This window comes from Acinonyx jubatus, chromosome E3 (assembly GCF_027475565.1).
Source record: "Acinonyx jubatus isolate Ajub_Pintada_27869175 chromosome E3, VMU_Ajub_asm_v1.0, whole genome shotgun sequence".
Lineage (NCBI taxonomy): Eukaryota > Metazoa > Chordata > Mammalia > Carnivora > Felidae > Acinonyx > Acinonyx jubatus.
The window spans coordinates 25,864,477-25,889,183 of record NC_069398.1 but is presented as its reverse complement, the minus strand read 5'-3'; the positions used below and the strand labels follow the sequence as shown (position 1 = coordinate 25,889,183).

The 24,707-nt window shown below is 57.6% G+C and overlaps 1 protein-coding gene across 5 annotated transcripts in view; it reads left to right on the top strand.

Moving 5' to 3' along the window:
- The first annotated feature begins 3,779 nt into the window (after nt 1-3,779).
- Nucleotides 3,780-24,707, top strand: part of CLIP2 (CAP-Gly domain containing linker protein 2) — a 74,339-nt gene continuing 53,411 nt past the window's right edge. Inside the window, exons 1-3 of one of the 5 annotated variants that reach the window (XM_027041909.2) lie at nt 3,780-4,092; nt 15,690-15,789; nt 24,346-24,535. In XM_027041909.2, the coding sequence (XP_026897710.1) occupies nt 24,412-24,535 (124 nt within the window). In that variant the 5' untranslated portion in view covers nt 3,780-4,092; nt 15,690-15,789; nt 24,346-24,411. Of the gene's footprint in view, nt 4,093-7,734; nt 7,916-15,689; nt 15,790-19,332; nt 19,527-24,345; nt 24,536-24,707 lie in introns of those variants that run through there. The other 4 variants (XM_027041911.2, XM_053213871.1, XM_027041910.2 and 1 more) reach the window with 4 other exon arrangements.

Genomic DNA, 24,707 nt, shown 5'->3' with positions numbered 1-24,707 from the left:
ACCAGTCGCAGTGGTGACATACATCCCGATTCAAGTTATCCTGCCTGCAGCTTCCCTGTGCTAACAGCCTCCCATCCAGACATCTTCCCTTTTGCCCACTCTGAGGCTCTCCTGCCCCCTGCCCGCCTGGAGTCTTTGCAAAAACACGAGTGATGGGGCGGACTCCTTTACTATGTAGCTCTGGAGAAACTCCCTTTGCTCGTTCTCCTCCAAGGGGTCCCTCTTCCTTTATTTCTGCAACCCAAGCACAGTTCTTCGCTTGAAATCTACTCAGTAGATAATCAGTACTCAGCAATGCCAGCTTTTTGTTCACTCGGCCAGCCTTGGTTTACCATCTGTCCTCAGGAAATCAGGGAGGCCGCCCGGACAAAGCCCCCAGAACTTGGAAACCTCCAACAGAGAGAAGCACTCCAGTCTCCAGTAGCTACCGGGCTCCTTACACTAAGGGGCCGTATCAACCCGGAGGGAGGTGCTGTGATTCTCTGGGAGGGAAGGCAAAGAAAGTCCACGTGTTTGCAAGACAGGGTGTGGCCTTCAGAGGGATGGCCTCAGCTGATATCTCCATGGTGATGTCACTCCCAGCCCGAGGCTGCCGAGACAGCATCCAAACAATCATTTTTTTGTGTTTTTACCAGAAACACAACATCCAAACAATCATCTTAACAGAAGCGGGTTGGGGTTTAAATTTCTTTTGTTAGTTAAGTAACACATGTTGATTGTAGAAAAATAACAGAAAAGGGGAGAGAAATATCTCAGAGATCCCTCTCCCCTCCAAAGCCCACCAGGGTTACCAGTTTTTCCCTCTGTAGGTGACAAGGTTGAAAGTCTACCACACCCAGGGTTTTATGATGTGATTAAAAAAAAAAATTGAAGTATAATTAACTTCACAGGATTATGTCAGTTTCAGGTGTATGTGACATGCATTTTTCACCTGACCTAAATATAGGACCGTCGTTACAAATTCCTAGTAGAATAAGCAATTCAGAGGCTGTAAAATATTCCATCACGACCGTTGATCCTCAAAATTCAAACAGTAAAAAGTGCAGCAGAGAGGCAGCAACCTGCTGGGCAGTCCGGCCTCTCTTGGCTCTGCCCTGGCCCCCCTCTTATTCCCAATGTGCTCTTCCTATGAAAGCCCCCCCCCACCTACCCCTCCTCCCCCCACCCCGTCCTGTGGGCTGCCAGTCAGGGCCAGTGTCAGCAAGAAAATGGCCAAATCAGCGCTTTCTGGGGAGACAAAGCCCTGCCTGAGAGGTCAGCTGGGAGGGCTCTCCTCCCCTGGTCCTCACCCCCCACACCAGCCCCACCCCAGGCCTGATGCCCCGGGGCATCTTGCCCAGCTCCACCCTGTACATCTACAGCATTCACGTGGCTGCAGGAAGCAGCAAACCCCAATCCAACCTCCCGGGAGAGAGAAAGTATCTTTTCTCATCTAGAACAAGCTGGCAGCAGTAAGGGCAGAAGTGGTGCTGGCCCAGGTGAGTTGCCCCTTTGCAACTCCACCCTCAGAGTCCGAGGCTGGGGAAGCTAGTACTCTGTGTGCACTGTTGGTCTGAATAGCACTGGGGGCTGTAACTGAGGGAGGGGCTGGTGGGGGGGGGGGTCAGGGGTGGGTGGAAGGCAAGAGGGGGTGAATGAACCCCGACAGGCACAGGGGAGCTCAAATGCATCACAGCAGGACCTTGTGACCTGGATAAATCCCTGCCTCTCTTTATTATTATTTATTATTATTGGGGGAGGAGCAGAGAGAGACAGAGCATGAGTGGGGGAGGGGCAGAGAGAGAGGAAGACACAGAATCCGAAATAGGATCCAGGCTCTGAGCTGTCAGCACAGAGCCTGACGCGGGGCTCGAACCCACAAACTGCGAGATCATGACCTGAGGTGAAGTCGGACGCCCAACCAGCTGAGCCACCCAGGCGCGCCCCTCCTGCCTCTCTTTAGACCTCAGTTTATCCACCTGTGGAAGGAGGGGTCGGACTAAATGGTTTAGTTTCCAACAGGGAACCTTCTTGGTCTGTTTCTGGTGGGTTGATGTCCTGGGAACTTTGGCCATTTTCCTGGTTCCAGAGCTGTATGTGTCAAAGAAGGAAGAAGTGCCCCCAGAATACAGGTGCCATTTGATCTGGGCCAGAAACCCACTCATTTGGGTAAATCATACTCTTTACTACACCCTGCCCCCCGCCCCCCTGATGCACTCACCCCCATCTTTTCTGAGCTCTCTACCCTAGAACCTGGGTGTACAGATCAGGTGGGGATCCAAGGGGGTCTGTGAATTGCCTGAACCTGTCTGCAAAACTCTGTGTGTATATGTGTGTGCATGAATGTGTGTGTGTGTGTGCGCGCGCGCGCGCACGTGTATGTGCATGCGTGTATTGTACATTTCTGGGAGATCCTCCCCAGGGTTCAAAGTTTCGAAGGCCTGCGTGCCCTTAAAAGCTTGGGAAACCTCTGGCCTTGGGGCGCCTGGTGGCTCAGTGGGTTAAGCATCCAACTCTTGATTTCGGTTCAGGTCATGATCTCGTGATTTGCGAGTTCAAGTCCCACACTGGGCTCTGCGCTGACAACATGGAGCCTGCTTGGGAGTCTCTCTCTCCCTCTCTCTCTCTGTCTCTCCCCTGCTTGCACATGTGTGCTCTCTCTCAAAATAAATAAATAGACATTAAAAAAAACTCTTAAGAGGTTAACTCATTTCTCAAAGATGATGGATACCAGAGCAGTGGAGGGATGGTGGTGGTAACTGAACCAATTCATTCATTCAGGTGTCATTGTCTACCCTCGGCCAGGCACAGGACTGGGTGCCTCAGGGGACATGAAGAAGACTGCCTGGTGCCTGCCTGTCCTCCTTGGAGTCAGTGTCACTGTGTGGACCACAACCTTCCTCCACACACCCACCTTCTCATGCTCAAGGGAAATGGAGGTGAATTTGAGCTGGGCTTTGAAAGGGAAGGATGATTTGTCAAATAGAGAAGGGGACAAGGGCATTACAGGTAGAACTAAGGGCAATGGCTCCGAAGTTAGCTTATCAAGGCCGGGGAAGGTGGCACAGAGGCACAGAGGCCAGTCACAGTGCAAGCACCTATGGGTGTCGGGAGTCCGATATTTCTTGCTCCTGGGCTGCCACTTAACCTCTGCCCCCCCCCCCCGGGGTGTGTGGGGGGGTGCTGGCAGCTGTGTCAACTCCTCTGATACCCCAGGAGACGGGTCTTACTCCGGGGAGGAGGGTGTAATATTCGTCTGGGTCTTGAGTATCACTTTTTCCAATAACAAGTTGGGAGTGTATCACCAAGACCCCCGTGCCTTTCCCCCCCACCTGCCTTGGCCTCAGGACAGCTCAGTAAGACCTGGAGTTCTCAGCTGGGCTCTACCGGCTACATCATCCCCTCCTCATCAGTTCCTGTCCAGTTCAAATGTCACCTCCTCCGTGAAGCGTTCCGGGGAAGCTCCTCCCCATCTCTCCCAGCATCTCGAGTTTGCATCTCTCCCAATGGTCTGAGACAGCCTCGTGAGCCGAGCATCAACACGATTTCGGCGTCGATAGGTGACCATCGCCGAGGCGGGTGTGGGCGCACCCCAGACGCCCCACAACTGACTGCCTCCGGCGGAGGACAAGGTATACGGCAGCGTTTTCCGCCCGCCCGCCCGCTTGCGGCGCGGCGCGGCGGCCGGAGAAACGCGAGGCCACGTGAACGCGCGCCTGACCCCCGCCGCGCCAGGCCCCGCCCTCCCTCGCCCGCCCCAGTGCCGGCCCCTTTTGTTCCCTCCCGGAGCCGGGCCGCTCGCTCCGCTCCCGCTCAGCTCGGCTCGGCTCGGCTCGGCCGCGGGGCGCGCAGGCGGCGGCCGGGGCTGCTCGATCCGCGCCTCCCGCCTTCCCGCCGCCGCCGCCCGGACGCGGCTGCGGCTGCGGCCGCGGAGCGTGGCCCGGGCCCGGAGCGCGAGCGCGGAGCCCCGGCCCCGGGAGGGGCTGCGGCCGGTGGGCAGCGGCGCGCGGGGAGGGGCCGCAGCATCCTCTCCCCCCGCGGCGTCCGGGCCGGGAGCGGAGGAGGCCGGGCGCCGGGCCTCCCGCAGCGCAGCCCGCAGCCGGAGGGGCGCAGGTAGGAGCGGCCGGAGGGCCCCCGGGGGAGGGGGCTCGCCGGGCAACAAAGGAGCGAGGGATGCGGGAGGCGGCGGCGGCCCGGCCTGAGCTGCAGCGGGGCGGCCGCCCGCAGGCATTGTCGGGGCGTGGGAGAGGCCGGAGGGCCGGGGGCCGGCGGGTGGGCGTGAGCGGGAGCTGCTCTCCGTGCACCCCCAACTTCCCTGTCGCCCGCAGGCGAGGAGAGGACGCTGCTGGCGTTGGGGTGTGGGGGGGGGGGGGTTTCCCGGGCTGCGAGTCCCTTCGGTGAAGGCATCTCCGGCACCGTCGGCTCCCGCATCCGCAGACTGGGGTTCGGCACATCTGTTGTGGGGGCTGCCTGTCCCGGCTCTCAAGGGCAGCGCCGGGAGGCCGGACGCGCCGCAGGGCTCTCTGAGCTCCCAGGCGGTGGGGGAATGTGGCGGGGGGGGGGGGCACAGCCCGGTGGGCGCGGCCATACAACCCCCTTTTCCAGACCCCGGGTCTGGGAGAACACGGAGCCCCCGCCCCGCCGGCTGGGGTCGCCCGGCCGATTCCCTTTGCAAAACTTGGTCGAAGTGCATGGTGGAGGGGGTATGGGGGAGACTGGGGCGGGGCGGCATCCCGCCAGGGGTGCCCCCCCAGGCTGGCGCTGGTAGCTGGTGAGGCAGCAGATTTTCTGCCCTCCCCACAGGGAGGGGCCATCGCCACCGAGATGCTCTGCTGGGCCTCCAGGGCGCGCCCGTTTGGGCCCTTCAGGCGGGGCTTGGGCGGGGCGGGTGCCCACTGGGCACTGCCACGCAGGCCCTGGCCCCACCCTGGTAAGGACGGACAGAGGGGGCACCTTGGGGGGGGGGGGAGGCACACACCCAGCAGCGCGTTCCCAACCTTGGATACCCCGCTTCTCCAATATGAGGGGGGAGATGTCCTCACCCCTGTAAGATGCCCAAGGGAGGTTAGTGGGGGTAGCAGTGGCCTAGGGCTGCTGGCAGAGGAGGAGGAGAGTGCAGGGAACACCACGTGGGGCAAGACTCCTCACCAGTTGTAATGTAAACAATGAGCCCTTCATTCATCCAGCTGCTGTCACCTGGCCCAGCACGGCCAGGAGCTGGCAGGTACACAGAACAGGGGCCTCGCTGTCCCCAAAGGGCACAGCCCTGCAAGTCTTGGTGGCTTGCTTGATGAGTGCCTTGGTGGGGTAGCTGGAAATACAGAGGAGGGACGCCTGGAGGATGGGGTGGAGCAGGAAGCTTGATAAGTTAAGCCCTGCATAAGTTTGCTGCCAGGATGCCACACAAGAGCTTCAGGCAGGAGAAATAGTGGGGGTAAGTGCTTGGAGTCCTAAAAGGAGGCCTCCTGGCTGATGGGAAGGAGGAACAGTAAAGGATTTAGGTGATTGGGGCATGGGGTTTGAGGGAAGGGATTGTTCTGTCTCTTCTACTTTTAAAAAAAATTTTTTTAATGTTTATTTTTAAATGTTTTTATTTATTTTTGAGACAGAGAGAGAGCATGAGCAGGGGAGGGGCAGAGAGAGAGGGAGACACAGAATCCGAAGCAGGCTCCAGGCTCTGAGCTGTCGGCACAGAGCCTGACGGGGGGGGGGGGGGGGGGGGGGGTCGAACTCAAGGACGGTGAGATCATGACCTGAGCGGAAGTCGGACGCTTAACCGACGGAGCCACCCAGGCGCCCCTAATGCTTATTTATTTTTGAGAGAGAGAGGAGAGAGAGACAGAGCACAAGCAGGGGAGGGGCAGAGAGAGAGGAAGACACAGAATCGAAAGCAGGCTTCAGGTTCTGAGCGGTCAGCACAGAGCCCGATGTAGGGCACGAACTCACGAGCCGTGAGATCATGACCTGAGCCGAAGTTGGCAGCTCAACCGACCGAGCCACCCGGGTGCCCCTGTCCCTTCTACTTTTGCACATGGAGGGCCGGGGGGGGGGGGGTGGAGGGGGTGGCCAGGCACCTTCCTCCAGGGGCTATAAGCCCAGATTGCGCTGGCACCCGCAGTGTCTGGCCCAGGAGAGACGTTGGGGTATGGGCTCTGGTGGAGGGGGGAGGGTTGGAGTGGAGCTTCAAAGGCAGGGACCTTGCAGAGGGAACCTGGGAAGAGCCTCGGCTCACATGAGCTTTTGCACCAGCAAGCTTCTAGGTGCACCTGGCAGGCTGGGAAGGTGCTCTCTGGAATTCTGCACCCGGAGCTCAAACTCCCAAGGAGGGCGACCCACCCACAGAGGTACCAACCCCCCTGCAGTATCTGCTGCCTGATTTGGCGGTTAAGCGTTTGGATGCTGGCCCCTGACAGCCTGGGTTCAGATTCCAGCTCTGTTCCTTCCTAGCTGTGTGACCTCTGACAAGTCACTGCACCTCTCTGCCTCAGTTTCCCTGTCTATAAAGTGAGGGTGCTTATGGTATCCACCTTTTAGGGTTGTTGTGAGAACCGAACGGATGGATGTGTGTGAAGTACGTACGCTGTGGCAGGGCGGGTGACCAGTGTTCATCGCTGCTCTACCCACATAGCTCCCGTCCACACACACGTGGCTCGTCCCGTCCCCCAGCTTGTGTCCGTGCTGGGGCAGCCGTGCCTGCCTGTTGGCCGCTCACCGCGGCCTTCTCCCAGAGCTGCCCCCTCCATTCTGGTCCTTGACGTGGGGGACAGTTCCCTCCTGGTGTCCCCTCCCTGGGCCCGCCACCCTGAAGGTTGACCCTGCCCTCCTGATGCCCTCTCCCGGCACCTCTGCTTCTGTGCTCAGAGGAGGGGGCCAGTGGCCTTCCTGACCCTGCTGGTTCCCTGCCGGCCTCATCTAAGCGGCGGTGACAAAATACCACGGACCAGGTGGCTTATACCCAGCAGAAATCGATTTCTCACGGTTCTGGAGTCTGGAAGTCCAAGATCAGGGTGCCAGCATGTTCCAGGGGAGGCCCTCTTCCGGGTCGCACACTTCCTGTATTCACACACGGCAGAAAGGGTTGCGGAATGGTCCGGGGTCCCTTTTATGAGGACACTGATCCTGTCCTGGAGGGCCCCTCCCTCCTGACCCTGTCACCTCCCAAGGCTTAGGTTTCAACATATGAATGTGGAGGTTGGGGGGGGGGGGTAGTCACAAACGTTCAGACCCTACCACCTGCCTGATGGCTCTTGAGGGGGATGGGGAACCCCAGCTTTCGTGTAGGTTTTTAAGAAAACAACACATACCGAGGGCTTACTCTGTGCCAGGAACCGTCGGCGAGCTCTCTAAATGCGTGTTTCCGTTTGTGGATATCTTCACGACGCTGCCTGCATTTTACAGATGAGGACATCGGGGCAGAGAGGTTTCCCTGTTGGCCTTTCGTGCGTCAAGCACCTACCGGGTGCCTGGGGGACACGCTACCATGTGCGTTTCACTAAAGCCTGGTTTGGGCCGTGCCTTCCTCAGACACCACCCCGGTTGCCCAAGTGCAAAGTCCAAGCACTTTCTGGCTCCCGGCACCCCCCCCAGCTGGCTGTGCCTTGGCTTCCCGGCCAGCTCTCCCCACCCACCCACCCACCCACCCACGCTTACCCAGACGTGTCTCAACCTTAATGAGCTGGGAGCGGTGGGCGTGGCTTGGTGAACAGGGAGGGCCCTGACCCACGTCTTCGGGATTATTTTCTTACAGGGGAACAGGAAGCTTCTCCAATTAGGTTAAGTGAAAGGAGAGTTAGGAGGGAAAGGAAACTTCTGCAGCAAACAGTTGCAGGCCGCCCGGCTCCCCCAGGACCTGGGATGCTGGCAGACAGCCCCTCCTCTGGTTTCCCTCTTTTCTGGACTGCGGTTTCATTTTCTCTGCCTCTCATCTTCTCTCCTGGTAGGCTGTGTGTCTCTGGGTTGCTGATGTGACCGCCCTGAATGGGGGCTTTAGCTTGAGGCCACAGGACCTCCTGTGGGCACTCCCCTCAGTCTTGGGGTGCTCGAGAGCTGGTGGGCGGCAGGCCATGTGATCTCTGGGGCTGGGGGTGGGGGCGGGGAAACGGTGCCGGGCACCAACTACAGTGTCAGCCGCTGGAGGATGCCCACGTGGTGTGTGCTGGGAGAGGACGGGTGAGCGGGGCATTGCTAGCCTGGAAAACTGGATCTGACGGGAGAGGCGGACCCAGAGCCAGTTAACTGCGGTCTCCACTGCGGTCTCCACCTCTAGGCAGCGGCATTTCTTGGGAGTAGCTGGAGTGGCCCAGCCTGGCCGGCGTGGGGACCGAGGGTGCCCTCCCCACCCCCAGCCGTGGCTCAGGAGCAGATGAGGCTCCTCCCTTCAGGACCTGGAGACCTGGGCCACCCCACTGCCCACCCTGTCCCACCACCCCCTTCCAGGGCTGCCAGGGTCAGTGCACAGAAACAGGAATACAAAACTCAGGATCTCAGAGGAAATGCTTGAAAACGACAATGAAGTGTGTCCCTTCTGAATAGAAAGCAGATGGGACATCTGGGTGGCTCCGTTGGTTAAGCGGCCAACTTCAGCTCAGGTCACTATCTCACGGTCCGTGGGTTCAAGCCCCTCATCAGGCTCTGTGCTGACAGCTCGGAGCCTGGAGTTTGCTTCGGATTCTGTGTCTCCCTCTCTGTCTCTCTCTGCCCCTCCTCCACTTGTGCTCTGTCTCTCTCTCTCTTTCAAAATAATAAATAAGCATTTAAAAAAAAAAAAGAAAGCAGAGCATGTCAGGTGGTTTTTATCAACAAGGTGTAAATTCGGGCCCTTGTCCACCTAATGCTTCTGTCTTCCCTGGGCAGCTCTTGGTACATCCCTGGAATCTGCCTTTGACTCTGCCCAGGAAAACACCTGCTCTGCACACATCCCTTTTCACCCTCGTGGCCTCTTTGCCACGAGGGGGTGGACTTTCAGGCTCACAAGGAGTCCCTGTTTTTCCAGCCTGGAGTTCTCAGCCTAAAGCCCCCCACTCGTGTGGTCCCTAAGTCACTTGTGGTCCCACAAGTGTGTCACCCTAAGTCAAGTGTGAAGCTGGACGCTGCCACGAGGGAGGGGGCAGCATTTGGTGCCCGGGGATGTTTTGCTGCCTTGTGTCCTCATTCTGCTCAGGCTGTTCCCTTTTCTACTGTGGACTGTTCCTTGCATAAATTCGTTGGTTCTCCGACACAGCTCACACTTCAGTTTCTGTGCCAGGGGTTGTGCCCAGTACCGGGAGCTCGGGGTGGAGGAGGGGAGACATCCGAGAGGGTCTTGTGTGTTCTTTGTGTGACTCCAGAAAGGGCTGGAGATGATTCGCAAAGGTAAACGCCCCATAACGAGATGAAAATGACCGGGGTAAAGAGCAAAGCCGGGGTGGCAAAAGTCAAACGAAGCTGGAGGGGCTGCCGTACCTTCCGTGGCAGGTAACTTGCCTCTGAGCTTTCTAGTAGCCTGATCTGAGGGCGAGGCAGGTGTTTTGAGTGGTTGTATTGTCACCTCGCTCCTGTGAGCCCTGCTGTATATACCACTAAAGCCTAAGGGTCGGGCTGCCAGCCATTGTGGTCCCGGTATGGCCCTTGGTCCAGAAGGTAGAGGGTGAGAGTGGCTGCCTTCTGATCTTCCTTTCTTTAAATTTTTTTTTAAAAGTTTATTTATTTGTCTTGAAAGAGACAGACAGCGTGAGCAGGGGAGGGACAGAGAGTGAGAGAGAGAGAGAGAGAGAGAGAGAGAGAACCCCAAGCAGGCTCCATACCATCAGTGCACAGCCCAATGTGGGGCTCAAACTCATGAAACCCCGAGATCATGACTTGAGACGAAACCAAGAGTCGGACACTTAACCAACTGAGCCACCTAGGCGCCCCTCTATCTTTAAATTTTTAAAAAATATTTGTTTATTTTTGAGAGAGAGAACAAGCGAGTGTGAGTGGAGGAAGGGCAAAGAAAGACGGAGATCCAGAATCCGAAGCAGGCTCCAGGCTCTGAGCTGTCAGCACAGAGCCCAACTTGGGGCTTGAACTCACGAACCATGAGATTATGACCCGAGCCCAAGTTGGATGCTTAACCGACTGAGCTACCCAGGTGACTCTGCCTTCTGATCTTTCTAAGCCTCCTCCTGGAGGGTCCCTGTGGACCGCTGAGAGCCAGGGTTCGTGCTCACAGCCAGCCTGTTCACTGGGGTCTGCCTGGCCCCAGGGGTGCATGAGAGCTGATGAGCTAGGAGCCACACTGGCTCCTGCCCAAGAATCCCCATCTCCCGAGGAGGCGTGGGGGACATGATACAGGGAGTGTACCCAATCGGCCCCAGGAGTTGGCTGAAGGATGGAAGAAGGGTAAAGGCGTCTGGCAGAATGAGCGACCGGGGGAGGGGTCTTAGGGAGCCATGAGAAACTCAAGGAAGCTGGAACGAAGGGTGCTGGTGGACAGGGTTCCCAGGAAATGAGGCCAGAGGCAGGCAAGGCCTAGGCTAGTGGGCAGAGAGACCACAGGCCATGGCCTTGGCACCCAGGGCTGGGGGGTGTCCTCCTGGCCTTGTCCTTGGAACCTCTGCCCTGTCCCCCCCAACCTGGGTGCCAGGAGGAGAGTTGGTCAGGAAAGGAAGTAAAGAAGGGCGGTTAAGAACTCAGGCTGTGTGGCCAGAGCGCCCGAGTTCGAATTCCACGTCTACTATTGGATCAGTTGTGTCACCCTAAGCAAACGATTGACCACTCCAGGCCTCAGTTTCCCACTAGTAAAGTGGATGGAATTCATAACAGGGCTGTTGCAGAGGTTAAATGAGGTAGTATTTATAAAGCGCTTGGGCCGGCGTGTGGAGCAGAACAGATATTGTGGGTCTGTGTCTCCTTAGGCTGGAACAGCTCAGCAGAAGAGGGGGGGCCCATCCCACCTGGACCCCCTACACCAGGTGCACCCACACAGGCTCTGAGTCCAGCACAGTGAAGAATCAAGCTCTGTGACAGAGAGTGGTGTGGACATGGGGTCACCCTTCCAGCCCTGAGTAGGGGGGCGGTGCTCAACATAGTTGGGGTTAGTGTTGTTATGGACAGTAATAGCTGTGTGAGTCTGGGAGAGCCTCGCGGGGCAGCTGTGCCACCTGGAGCAGATGCCTGCTCTGAGAACAGGTCTTGGTCTCTGCTTGATCTCCTCCAGTGATGGGGGGCTCACTGCCTGCCTCTTTGTTCATTGGACCCAGATGTGGTTAGCATCCACTCTGTGCCCGATGCTAATTGTTGGGAACCTTCTGCCCTTCCCAGAGCTCGCTCCAAGCCGGCCAGTGAGTGCGGCTGTGGTGTGTGAACAAGCTGCCATGGATGTGGAGAGGAAGAGGGTGGTGGCGGAGGGAGGGCGTTTCCACGCGTTCGTGTTTCCTTCATTCATTCGCGCGCTCGTTAGGCGTTTTGAGCTGCTGCATGTGCTGGGCGCTGTCCTAGGTACCGAGAGCTCAGCAATGGATACGATCTGCAAAGAATCTGCCCTCTTAAAGCTGCCGCCAGCGAGACATGAGGGAGTTTGCCAGCGGATGAGAGGACCAGCGTTAGGCAGAAGGAACAGTGTTTGCAAAGGCCTGGGGATGTGGTAGGATGTGTATGGGTGTGGGTGGGCGTCTGTGGCATTCAGGCAGCTTTTGGTGGCTGGGGGTGGTGGCTGCCTTTCTGGAAGCACCAAAACACCATGAGGGCTTCTTAGTGACTGACCTCACCCCTGGGGCCACCAGGTTCTGCCCCTCCTCCGCCAATCCCGTCCCATCACCCACCCACAGCCCTGGGTTGCCCTTTGTCCTTCAGAGGTTTAGATGGTGCCCCTGGCCCCCTGGCTGGTTCATGCGTTCTCCAGGCTGCCTCGTGGGCCCTGGATTGCATTCTGTCCCCACAGGCCCAGACCTCAGGGGGGCTCAGCCTCCTACCTGCCGGGCAAGGCTCGAGAGAGGATGCTGGGGTGCTGACTTGGCATGCCTTGTTCAGGGAGGAAGGTTGGTGTTCGGGAAGGTTGTGCAGTGAGCACGGCACCGCTGTGGGTCAGGCCCCGGGTGCTTGACGTCCATGGGGCTTGGGCCTGCCCGCAGGGAGCTGGCAGAACTATGGGGAGCCAGATGCCCCGTGGGTCCCCATGGTTAGGCACCACCGCCCGGGGCTGTCTGATAGGCGGGAAGGACCCAGAGGGGCTGGGACCACCCCTGCTTCCTCCACTTCCGCTGCCACCCACCCCCAGCCCAGGTAATTAAAAAGAATTTTAGGGGCGCCTGGGTGGCTCAGTCGGTTAAGCGTCCGACTTCGGCTCAGGTCACGATCTCACGGTCCGGTCCGTGAGTTCGAGCCCCGCGTCGGCTCTGTGCTGACTGCTCAGAGCCTGGAGCCTGTTTCAGATTGTGTCTCCCTCTCTCTCTGACCCTCCCCCGTTCATGCTCTGCCTCTGTCTCAAAATAAATAAACGTTAAAAAAAATTTAAAAAAAAAAAGAATTTTAAAGCCTTTTTATTGAAATACAGGATCCATGCAGAAAAGTGTGCATGACGTAAGCATACTTGTTGAAGTTTCCAAACTGAAATCCTTGTATAATGAGAGCCTGCTGGCTCCCCAGAACCCCTGCCGTTGTCCTTCCAGTTAGTACCCCTGACCCAAGGGGGACCCCTTCCCTGATTTTTTTTTTTATGTTTATGTATTTATTTTTGAGAGAGAGTGCTAGTGGGGGAGGGGCAGAGAGAGAGGGAGAGAGAGAATCCCAAGCAGGCCCCACGCTGTCAGCACAGAGCCTGATGTGGGGCTCGAACCCACGATCGAGTGAGATGATGACCTGAGCGGAAATCAAGAACCATATACTTAACTGACTGAGCCACCCAGGAGCCCCCCCTGGTTTTTGATATCATCAGTAATGATTGTCCACTGACTTCATTTTTATTTATTTGTTTGTTTATATTTATGTACGTATTTAAAGTTTCTTTATTTTGGGGTGCCCAGGTGGCTCAGTCAGTTAAGCATCTGACTTTGGCTCAGGTGATGATCTCACAGTTGGTGGGTTCGAGCCCCGCATCAGGCTCTGTGCCGACAGCTCGGAACCTGGAGCCTGCTTCGGATTCTATGTCTCCCTCTCTCTCTCTGCCCCTCCCCCACTCACACTCTGCCTCTCCCTCTCTCAAAAATAAACATTAAAAAAATTAAAAAAAAATAACACACAAGTGTATAATCACAGAGCTCAGACACGTGGTTGCATAGAGTTGTAGTTCATTCATTTGCATTGCTGTATTTTCTTCCATTGCAGGAAGAGAGCCCGCCTTAGTTACTCCTTCTCATGGGGTTGGATATTTGGGTTACTTTCAGTTTAGGAACATTAGGAACAGTCTGTCTTTGGGGCACTTATGTCCGCATTCCTTTTGGGGGCGTGCCTAGGAGTGGAGTCTCTGGGTCTCGATCAGGGTTAGTAGGTGAGATCAAACTGGTTTCCAAATCGCTTACCAGTTGACTCTCATCTCGGCAGTGGGCGAGCGGTCTGGACATTCTGCAGCCTCACCCACCCCTCGTGTGTCTGCCTCACTTTTTCCGTTCTGGTGAATATGGCGTTAGCCAGACGAGCAACAAAGGAGAATGTCTTTCCATATGTTTGCTGGTCTTTTAAATACCCTCTTTTCATGTAGTGCTCTTTGAGGTGTCTTGCTGATTTTTCCAACTTGATTTGTTGGATTCTCTCTGTATTCTGAATATGAATCATTCTTGGAATGTAGGGCTTGCAAATGTTTTCCCCTTCTGTGGCTCGTTCCTCACACAATACTGTCTCTCTGTCTCTCAGTGGTATCATTTGATGTACAGAAACTCTTAATCTTTTTAATTAAAAAAAAATGTATTTAAGGGTGCCCAGGTGGCTCAGTCAGTTAAGCCTCCGACTTGGGCTCAGGTCATGATCTCGCGGTTTGTGAGTTCGAGCCCCGCGTCGGGCTCTGGGCTGACAGCTCAGAGCCTAGAGTCTGCTGCGGATTCTGTGTCTCCATCTTTCGCTGCCCCTCCCCTGCTCACGCTCTCTCAAAAATAAAAAACATTAAAAAACTTTGTTTTATTTTGAGACAGAGAGAGCAAGCAGGGGAGGGGCAGAGAGAGGGAGAGAGAGAATCCCAAGCAGGCTCTGTGCTGTGAGCACAGAGCCCGACGTGGGGCTTGATCCCACAGACCATGAGCTCATGACCTGAGCCGACATCAAGAGTCAGATACTTAACTGAGCCACCAGGTGCCCCCAAAAGCTCTTAATCTGGTCCAATTTATCCGTCCTTTCCCTGTCTTCTGGTATTTTCTGTGTCCTGTTAAGAAATCTTTGCATATCTCAGTCTTTATTTATGTCTCTTAAATACTGTATTGTTTTGCCTTTCACGGTTAGACCTGCTGTCCCTCTGGGATTGGTTTTCGTGTATGACGTGAAATAAACATACTAGTCTCCCTTTGCTGCCCTGACAAATGACCACAAACACAGTGGCCCTCAAACAGCACAGATGTATTATTTTATATTTATGGAGGTGAGAAGTCTGAAATGGATCTCTCCCGGCTAAAATCAGGATGTCAGCAGGGCCGTGTTCCTTCTAGAGGCTCGGGGAAGAATCTGTTTCTTCCCCTTCTCCAGCTCCTAGAGGCTGCCCGCATTCTTTGCCTGGTGGCCCCTTCCTCCATCTTCAAAGCTACCAATGTCACCCTGAGTTGTGGGCACGCTGCCATCCCTGTGATTCTGTCCCTCCTGCTTCCCTCTTGCACTTGTAAGGACGCTTGTGATCACATTGGGCCCGCCTGGATAATCCAGAATAATCTTCCCATCTGGAGGTCGGCTGACTAGCATCCTTAAATTCCATCCACAACCTCAGTTTCCCTTTGCCATGTGTAAGCTAACATCATTAACACATTCCAGGGATGGGGACATGAAAATCATTGGGGTGGGGGGAGGGGGGCATTGTTCTATCAACCACGGGTGGGTCATGATTTGTTTTTCCCCATGTGGTTATGGGGACCCAGAACCACTTGTTGTAAAGATCATCCTTGGCTCAGGGGTATTTTTTAAGTTGCTTGTGCAGATTCTAACCCTAGGGAGGAGGCCCGGCTGGCTGGGTTAGGGAGGAGACCCCGGGTGTTGGGGTGTTTCCTGGCCTACGTGTGTTGCATGTAGTTGCAGCGAAAAGAGACTAGGTCAGGGCACTGGCCTGGGAGACAGGACGCAGGAGTGCTTTCCTGCCTGTTCTGCCTAGATCACTAGGTGACCTCAGCAGGCCCCTTCCCTCCCTCAGCCTCTGACCGCTTCTGGTCTCAGGGACCCCTCTGCCCAGCACACGTTTTCAGTCACTTGGACACTTGAATCTCACCGTCCTGTTCACTTGCTCTATGACCATCAGCCTGGGCCTCAGTTTCCCATTCTGTGAAATGGGAATAAAGGTGGGTCATAGGGCAACTTGAGTCATGTTGTTCCCAAGCCCTTCTCCTTGGGCCTGGCCGGGACCTCATCCAGCGGAGCCAGGCTGGGTCAGTGGCAGGAGGGCCCCAGCTGTCCAGTCGCTGGGGCCATGAGTGGCCCATAGTCAGGAGCAGGTTCTCGGGGCCATGGTTGTCCCCTGGTTCTGAACGTGCCAACTGTGTGTGTGTGTGTGTGTGTGTGTGTGTGTGTGTAAGTGTGTGTATAAGGCCAGGAAGTATATTGACATTGGTGTCCCTTCCCCTCCCCAGACCCGACACAGCCCTGGTCCCCTCTGCTCTGCCGAGGACAGCATCTGAACCACCTCCAAGCTTGAGGGACGATGGCCGCGCTCCAGTGTGTGCAGCTCAGGTGAGACTGACAGGCCGGTCACTCCCAGGGCTCCGTAGTCATGCCGGGCCACAGGCAGGACAGGGAAGATGCCAGCTTACAAACTGGGATCTACAGCCCTGAGCTCAGAGGCCGAGAGGTGCGAGGATGGTGAGCACGGGAGCCCCGTGTTCTGGACGGACTTGGCCCTGCTCGTCTCGCAGCCTCAGGCGCCGGAGAAGCTGGGGTCATCTGGGGCCCCGGGGCTGTCCCCTGCTCCGCCCCGCAGGTGCCCCGCCCTCCGCGTCCATGCTGTCTTCCCAGCTTCGGCCTGCGCCTCCCGAAGCCCTGTTGGCTGGTGGAGCCTGGGTTCTGGCTCCAGCTCTGCTGTGAGGCTCGGGCGGGTCCCTTCCCCGGGCCGGTTCTGGATGGCTGCCAGGCTCCTCGTACTCCCAGGGTGACCCCGCACCCCAAGCAAGGCCCATCACCACCCTCTCCTGCATTGGTCAGCGGCCATATGCATGCCGGGCTTGCACCGCCTGGACTGGCTCCAGCGTCCTCTGGGGCCTCGCTGACCGGGTGGGAGCGGAGGGTGGGTGTGGAGGCACAGGCACAGGCCGACGGGTGCCACGTCCCCGGCCATCCCGGGCCCGCCCGAGGGGCGGCTGGCACGGGGCTCCGGACTTTGGCTTTCACCTCAAGCTGGCAGGACTCACAGGGAGGGGGCCTGTCTCAGCCCCACCCTGCTCTGGGCTCCCTCCCACGAGGGGATTCTAGCCTCACCGCCGGTCAAATGCAGGCAGAGTGAGCCCCCCTTCCAAGCAGGATGGGACAAGCAGTGAGTGCCAGCTGGGAGTAGGCCTGTGCGGACGGTGGTCACGCCTGTCTGCTAGGTTCAGGGGTTGGGGAGGCACTGGGTTTCCAGTGCAGGCGTGAGTGCTGGGGTGTCTGCTGGGGCGGGGTTTGGTGAGCCTTGGCCTGGTAGTTGGCCCCCCTGGGGGTCACTGTCTGGTTCCTCAGGGGGCAGGTGTATACGGCGAGGGGAGGGACTCTTCTGTCTTGAAAAAAAATTTTTTTAATTAAAAAAAATGGCTATGAAATATTTTAGGCACTCAAAAAACAAAAAAAAAGAAAAACGGGGCACCTGGGTGGCTCAGTCGGCTGGGCGTCTGACTTCGGCTCAGGTCACGATCTCACGGTCTGTGGGTTTAAGCCCCATGTCGGGCTCTGTGCTGACAGCTCGGAGCCTGGACCCTGCTTTGGATTCTGTGTCTCCCTCTCTCCCTGCCCCTCCCCACTCATGCTCTGTCTCTCCCTCTCTTTCAAAAATAAACATAAAAGAGAAAAGGACCTGACAGAATATGATGAACGCCCATGTACAGTCTGCAGGACTCAAGAAACAAATCTTATAAATAGAAATAAAGCCCCCAGTTACCCCCGCCCCAGCCCTGTCTCCACCCCACACGCTGGCTGCTGCACGGAGCCCCGTGATGTACGCCCGGCAGGTGCCTCCCGGGCCACGCCTCGCCGCCCCTGTTTGGGCTCCGCGCCCACCGGCCCCTGCTCTCCGCTCGCCAACTCTTGGTATCACCTGGCTTTTTGGCTCTTTGCCCATCTGATTGGGCGGGAAATGGGATCTCCTCGTGGCTCGGATTCGCATTTCCCTGCTGACTGGGAGGCCCGGCGGCTGTCCGGTCGGTCGCGTCCTCTCCTCGAAGGCTTCCTCGTCTTACCTGTCGGCTGTTCTTACCTGTCTATCTGGGGTGCCCTCACGTCATCCTCCATCACGTCACGTACTGGTGGGTGCTCCCAGCTTGTGATGTTCCCTGGCCTTGGCCGTCCCCAGCGACTCTCCCAAGGGCACCATCACTCTGCCCCTTGCTGCCCCTCCCCAGGGTCCCTCGGGGACCTCACGCCAGCCCCCGCCTCCTCCCAGGTCCCTCCCAGTGGGACCCTGGGTGCTCCCTCTGCACCCACACTGTTTGCCACCAAATGCTGCTCGGCACCTCTCCCCTCTCTGTCCCCTCCAGCCCCCGCCTCTGCGCGGTTCAGGCTGCATTGTCGTGTCCCTTATGTATCCCAGCAGCCCCCGGGACAGTGGCCTCCCCTCCCTCGCTCCCCCCAGTGTCCTCATCCCCTCCCGAGCGGTCTTGCCAGTGTGCACATCTGATGTGTTGCACCCCTTGTTTGACATCCTCCGTGGACCTTCATCCATTGAGGCTGATGCCTGTGTGTGGCTGGGAGAGAGACCCCACTGTCCCTCCCAGTCTCTGGATTAACGCCCCCGCCACACGCACACGCACACACTTTGGCCAGTAAATCTTCAGCTGTTTGGCTGACCTGCAGAGCATGGCCTGCTCCTTGAGGTTCCCCTGCCTGGCCCCTGGTGTGCTGGGCTCCCTATTACAGAGCTTTCCCTTTCCGCCCCCAGGGTGTTGCTGCTGCGGCCTAAGCCTTAGGGCTTGCGGTGAGTGGTCAGGGGCCACACGAAGTTCATCTGTGGGTGCCACATTGCCCGGCACTCGGATCACAGGGTCAGGAGAGGAGGGGGGAGTGTGGGCACCCTGGCTGCTGACAGCTGAGGCAGGAGGAGGGGGAGGAGGGGGAATCACCCAGGAGAGCCACCCCTGTCATTGGGGGTGGCAGGCCTGGACCTGAAGGCTGGGCTTCGGCCAGCAGCCCGGTCTTGCCAGAGTGCCTCCCTCCAGCCAGAGGCCCCGGGTGTGAGTGGCGGCCGGGTCTCCGGAGCCGGGTTCCTGGTGCCGGCCTCTTGCGCGCCCGCCCCGGGCATGGGCTTTCCACTGCCCTATTTGGCACCTTCCCCCGTTCCGTCGGGGCCGCACCCTGGGCCTCCGATTGGCGGAAAGTTCTTGGGCCTCGTCCCCACTCAGACTGCGGCCCGCCCACCCCCTTGCAGCTGAAATGGAAACCCTGAAATGCAGCCCGGGTTTGTCTTCGGTAAATGGCGACTGAGGGCGGCACAAAGGGGGCCTGTTGGTCTGAATGCCGCCCGCCCTCCTCCGCCCCTCCCGCGCCCGCCTTGTCTGGGCCCTGAGTCCCTGGGGGAGGCGACGTGTGCACCCCGGGCCTCCCGAGATCTCAATAGAGAGCGGTTGTAGTGGCAGCTGCCCTTTCCCGGCGGCTCCCGTGTGCCAGGCACCGGGCGACACCTGTAGGGCGTGTTTGGACTCGCTCATCTGTGCCCCCCACGGGGCAGCGGTACCTTCACCCCGTCTTACGGGTGATGCAAGAGCCTCACGCCGGGCCAAGGACCCACAGCCACGCGTGGTGGGTTGGGGTTTGGACCCACATCGCCTTAAGCCTGTTCCCTCCTGTCTCCCAGGCCTGCCCCGCCCCCCACAGTGTGGCCAGAAGCCAGTTTATCGCCAGGTCCCAGCTTTTCCCAAGAAAGCCCTTCCTTCCTCTATCCCACGAGGAGGGCTGAGTCACAAAGGGGTGATTGGCCCCAGGCTCCTCCCCTTCTTTCTGTTCACCATGTGTTCTCTCCTCCCCTCTCCCCTTCACCCCCCCCCCCCCCCCGGCTCTGGAGACCCTGGGGGGTGGGGGTGGCTGCCAGCCTGTCCTCCCTGGCCGTCCCCGCGTCACCACCCAGCACTGGTGGCGGGACCAAGCGAATGCAGCCGGCTCCTCTGGTTTCCTTTGTCGGCGAGGCAGCGAGGCCACGGGTCTCACAAATGCTATCCCGGGCCCAGGGAGGCAGAGGCGGGCCAGCCCCAGGTCTGGTCCCAGCACAGCCGCTGAGCAGCAGGTGACTTTGGGCGAGTCCCTGAACTCTTCTGAGCTTCCAGCGCTCCTCCTGTGAGACGGCTCCTGGCTCATCAGGGCTTGGGAGGACTAGCGAGGCCACATTCCTACGAGGCCTGGCAGGCACATTTCTGCATCCTGGAGGCTGCTGGGATCGTCAGGGTCTGGGCGGGACGAGGGCAACTGGGGGAGCCTCCGGAAGCTTCCCCTGGGAGGAGCGTGCTGGGGATTTGCGGCCTCGGGGGCCTTTGTCCTCTGGGCAATGGCAGGTGTGCATTCACACGAGGTTTCTGGATCATGGGCTCTGTGCCAGGCCCGGTGCTGGGACTGGGGGTCCTCAGGGAAGTTGTGGCCCCCCCCGCCTGGGGTTGCCCATGGGCTCCCAGGAGGTGAGATGAAGATGAACGAGAACAGTATGATCTCTCCTTGGCTCAGTGTGCAGTCCTGAGGTCTCTGTGAGCCAAAGGTTCTGGGAGACTTCCTGGAGGAGGCGGCATTGGGCTAGGTACAGGGGAAGGGAGGCAGATGGGAGAAAAGTCAGAGCAGGGTCTGGGAGGTAGGAAAGTGTCAGGTGGGTGGTGAGGGAATGCAGGGTCATCAGTGGCAGGTGCTGGGGACACTTTCTTAATGGCTGGGCCTTGCCTCAAAGGGCGTGCTGGCCAGCGGGCAAAAGTCAGACGAGCCACGTAAAAAGCCACAGCATCGGACTGTCAGCTGGGCTGCTCACCACAAGCCACTCAGTCCTACGTGCTGAGGAGGTGAGGGGGGCCTCCTAGGTCTGTCATCCCCGTGGGCCAGTGTCATTCATTCTTTTCAGCAGTGATCTATTGAACACCTGTATTCACCGGGCACCCTTGTCAGGACTAAGGGTACCATAGTAAACAAAACAGGCCCTAGTCCCTTTCCTTGATCAGTGGCAAAAAACAAAGGAGGCTGGAGATGGGGAGGACTCGGTAGGGGTTGTAATTTCAGAAGGGGACATTGGAGCAGATGCTCGAAGGACTTGAGCAACGAACATGGATATTTGAGGCAGAGGGAATCGCGTGTGCAAAGGTCCTGAGGCTGCAGTGTGCTTAGTGTGATCCAGGAGGGGCCAGAGGCCAGTGGGGCCAGCGTGAAGTGAGCGAGGGAGGACCGTAGTGCTGGAGGGAAGAGATGAGGAGGGCTTTAAAGACCCGCACACTAACGTCTATGGGGAGCCTTCGAGGATTTTGTTTTGTTATATGATTTTTAAAAGTTAAGATTTAACTTCCCATAAAAACCATTTTAAATGTACGGTTTGATGACAGATTTGCTGCTTAGTACAAATATAAGTTGTACGGCCATTATAATCCATTTTTAGAACCCTTCTACCTTCTGGAAAGTTCTCTCATGCCTGTGTGCAGTCCATCCCTGTTCCCACCGCCAGGCAGCCACAGATCTGTTTCTGTGTTTATGGTTTTGAAATTCCCTATAAATAAGAATCAACACGTACTGTTTTGTGTCTGATTTCTTCCAGTTAGTGTAACATTGATGAGGGTGGTCAATATTGTTTCGTATGTCATGGTCCTTATTATCGGTGAGTAGGGTTCTCCGGTATAGATTCACTGTTTTTCACTCACCAGTTGATGGATGTTTGGGTGTTTCCCTTTCTTGGCTATTATGAATAAAGTTGCTATGAACATTGTTCTTTTACAAATTTTTGTATGAATATGTGTTTGTATTCTCTTGGGCAGTTGGGTCATGTGGTAGGTATACAGTTAACTTTCTTTTTTAAAGTTTATTTAATTTTTAAGTAATCTCTGTACCCAGCGTGGGGCTTGAACTCACAATCCCCGGATCAAGAGTCTCATGCTTTACCGACTGAGCCAGACGGGCACTCTGGGTGTTGAAATCTTGTGTTCATTTTCCATGAGGTTGTTTGCCTTCTGATGAGTGAGTGGTGAGAGTTCTTTATGTGGTCTGAATATAAGTTTTTTGTTTTTGTTTTTTAAATATGAGATCGGGGCGTCTGGGTGTCAGTCAGTTGAGCATCTAACTTCGGCTCAGGTCATGATCTCAAGGTTTGTGAGTTTGATCCCCACATCGGGCTTTCTGCTGTCAGCACAGACCCTGCTTCAGATCCTTTGTCCCCCTCTCTCTCTGCCCCTCCCCTGTTCGATTTCCTTCTCTCTCTCTCTCTCTCTCTCAAAATGGATAAATAAACGTAAAAAAAAAAAAAAAAGGAAACAAATATAAGTTTCTTATTAGATGTATAATTTGTAACATTTCTCTCGGGGAGAGTTTTAGGCGGAGAAGGGGCCCAGAAGGCATGCAGAGGGGCCTCCTTCCATCTCGTCCTAATCCCAGCAGGAGGGTCCTTGGTCACACACGTGGGGCCCTGCATCCGGATTTCCTGGGTCAGAGGCCCCCCTGCTAAACTGCTGGAACAGGCCAGTTCAGCACCCGCAGTACAATAGTCGTAGCCGTCCCCAGAGAGCATGCTCGGGCGCGGGGGTGTCGACACAGCCTAACCCAAACCCAGCCGGAGAGGGATGTCTGCAGTTCCCTGGGGAGCGTGCTTCCTAGAGGGCCGGGTTCTGGGGAGCCAGGGAGTAGCCTCATACTCTAGCTGGTTGAGTGACTCCTGGGCCCCAGAATTCTGGGGGTGTCAGAGTCGTCCATCGGGGGATTGGCATGTTTGGTTTGGCCGGCTCCAGGACCAGACTAAGGCCGGCAGCCGTGTCTCCTGTTGGCTCGCTTGGGCGCGTAGGTGGGTGTCCCCACTGTGTGCCTTGTGGGGGAGCGTGCTTGTCTCTGCTGTTAGGGCTGTCAGCCCCGCGTGAGGAGCGGCTCCTTCCCACGACTGTCGCTTGTTCAGCCTGCTGACCTGAGAGCCGTTCTGAGGGCACCGTGCAGACCCCGCCCCGAGCACTGTGGGTTGGCTTCTGTATTCGTCAGAACTTTTTTTTGGTTGCAAGCGACCGTGTCCCTCAAGTAGGTTTAGGCGAAAAGAGAAAAGGATGCCCGCGCGTGAGGATTTGTCGACTGGTGTTAAGTGCAGAGCTCAAGTGACCAGCTTCAGGCTCAGCTGGATCCAGGCCCTCCAAATCCAGCAACTCGGCTCCGCTCTCTCCCTGTTGGCATCATTCCCTGGCAGGCTTCTCTGTGCAGTAGCTGGGATGGCCCTGTAGTCCCTGGCGTCCAACCCACACCCAGGCAGCCCCCAAGAAAGGAAAGAACCTTCCTAAAGGTAAAGGCAGCCAGAGTCCAGGCCCTGATGCTCTTTAGGTCATATGATCCTTCCTTAACTAACCACAGGGGCTCTGGCCAGGCCTGGGTCATGTGTCCACTCCCCGCATGTCCGGCAGGGTCAGCCTCTAGAAGTCTTACGGATGGGGGCACCGGGGTGGCTCCGTCGGTTAAGCGTCCGGCTTCGGCTCAGGTCACGATCTCACGGTTTGTGAGTTCGAGCTCCATGTCGGGCTCTGTGCTGAGAGCTCAGAGCCTGGAGCCTGCTTCGGATTGTGTCTCCCTCCGTCTCTCTCTGCCTATCTCCGGCCCACGTCCTGTCTCTTTCTCTCAAAAATAAATAAACCTTAAAAAAAAATTAAAAAGTTTATAGAAGTGTTGCGGATCAAGAGCGGAGGAAAGGTTCTCTGAAAGGGAGGAACATTCTGGGTCCACGGACAGGTAAGGAGGTGGCTAGACGAGCATCTCCTACCGCCCCAGAGTTCAGCAACCAGAGGACGCTGATTTCCTTCTTCCCAAGGTCCCCGGGGGGGATGCTTTTGCCCAGAATCCTCTACCCATCTGGCGGTGCTCTGTATCCTGTCTCCTGAGTGGACAGCGTGCTCCCCAGACAGAGCCCCGCAGCTCTGGGACAGGACAGGGCCTGACCCCTGGTGAGCCCTCCATGAACATCGGGTACAAGAGAGGGTGTGTGCGCGGGAAAGCGGAGGGGGCGGCCAGGGGACAGCGGGTCTGTCTTGCCCGCCTCTCCTCCAGTCCCCCCGCAGCCAGCCAGCCCCCTCTTGCCGGCATCTGGTGCCCTGAGTCGATTGCCTTGGAGACGAGGCTTTCTTGTGTCAGGACGCACCTTTGTCAAACGCTGCCGCGTCTGTGTTCCTATCCTGTCCTCTGCTTGCTTGGAAAGGCAGGGGCTGTGATGGTGGAGGGCGGGCAGAGGGCATGGTAAGTCCATCCGGGCAGGGGGCCGAGGCAGGTGTAGGCGTCTGTGTGCACGAGCCCCCACCCCTGGCGTGGAGTGGGCAGGTGCTGGGAGGGTGGGCACAGGGGCTCTGGGGTGACAGGGTGGAACCGTGATTGAATTAGGTGTCCCCCTGTCCAGCCTGCATCGGGAGAGATGTGAATCATTGGCTGGTCCTAGAGGGTCTAGGGGCCATCGAAGAGTGACACCCGCCCCCGCCCCGCCCCCGGCTGGCCTCGTGTGCCAGAATCCGTACCGGCCCGTGCTCTGTGAGCGCCACGCTCAGCCGTCGGTGGCTGGGCCGACCTGTGTGGTACTGATGGAAGGCTGCAGGGGCTAATACAGCTGTTGCGACAGACTGTCCCCTCCCGTCCCCCCACCCCGCCAAGCCAGCTTGCTCCTGACTCTCGCCTCCCGGGCCCAGGAGGTGGGCAGAGAGAGCACACCCGACCTCGGGGGCCCGCGGACCAGGACACATGTCGGGCAGGCCACACTGGGCCCACGCTTGCTGCTGCTGCTCAGGGCCTCAGTTTCCCCGTCTAGGAAAAAGGGGTGGGGTGGTCCCTGGCCCACTGGGTAGGGGGTGCAGGAATCCTGCTGCGTCACCATCGGCGTGCCCCGACAGGTGGTGACATTGTGACGCGATCCCTCTCGTCTGCCTGCAGGTGAATGAGGATGACGGAGAGGACGTGACCCCGCGGACCTTTATCCACACGCCGAGTGGCCCCACCATGCAGAAGCCCAGCGGCCTGAAGCCCCCCGGCCGCGGGGGGAAGCACTCGAGCCCCGTGGGCCGGACGTCCACTGGGTCGGCCGCGGTGCCGGCTGCCGCGGTGGCCACCGGCTCCAAGGAAGGTGCGCGGGGCCGGAGGTGGTGGGTGAGGGGCCGGGCGTGGGGAGTGCTTCTTCTGGAAGAGCCGCTGGGCGGGGGGCTAACGGTACGTGGAAGTTCTTCTTTCTGTCCCGCTGCGATCCTTCTCATAGTCAACTAGCACCAGGCACCGATGGATGCTTTATGTGCATCGCT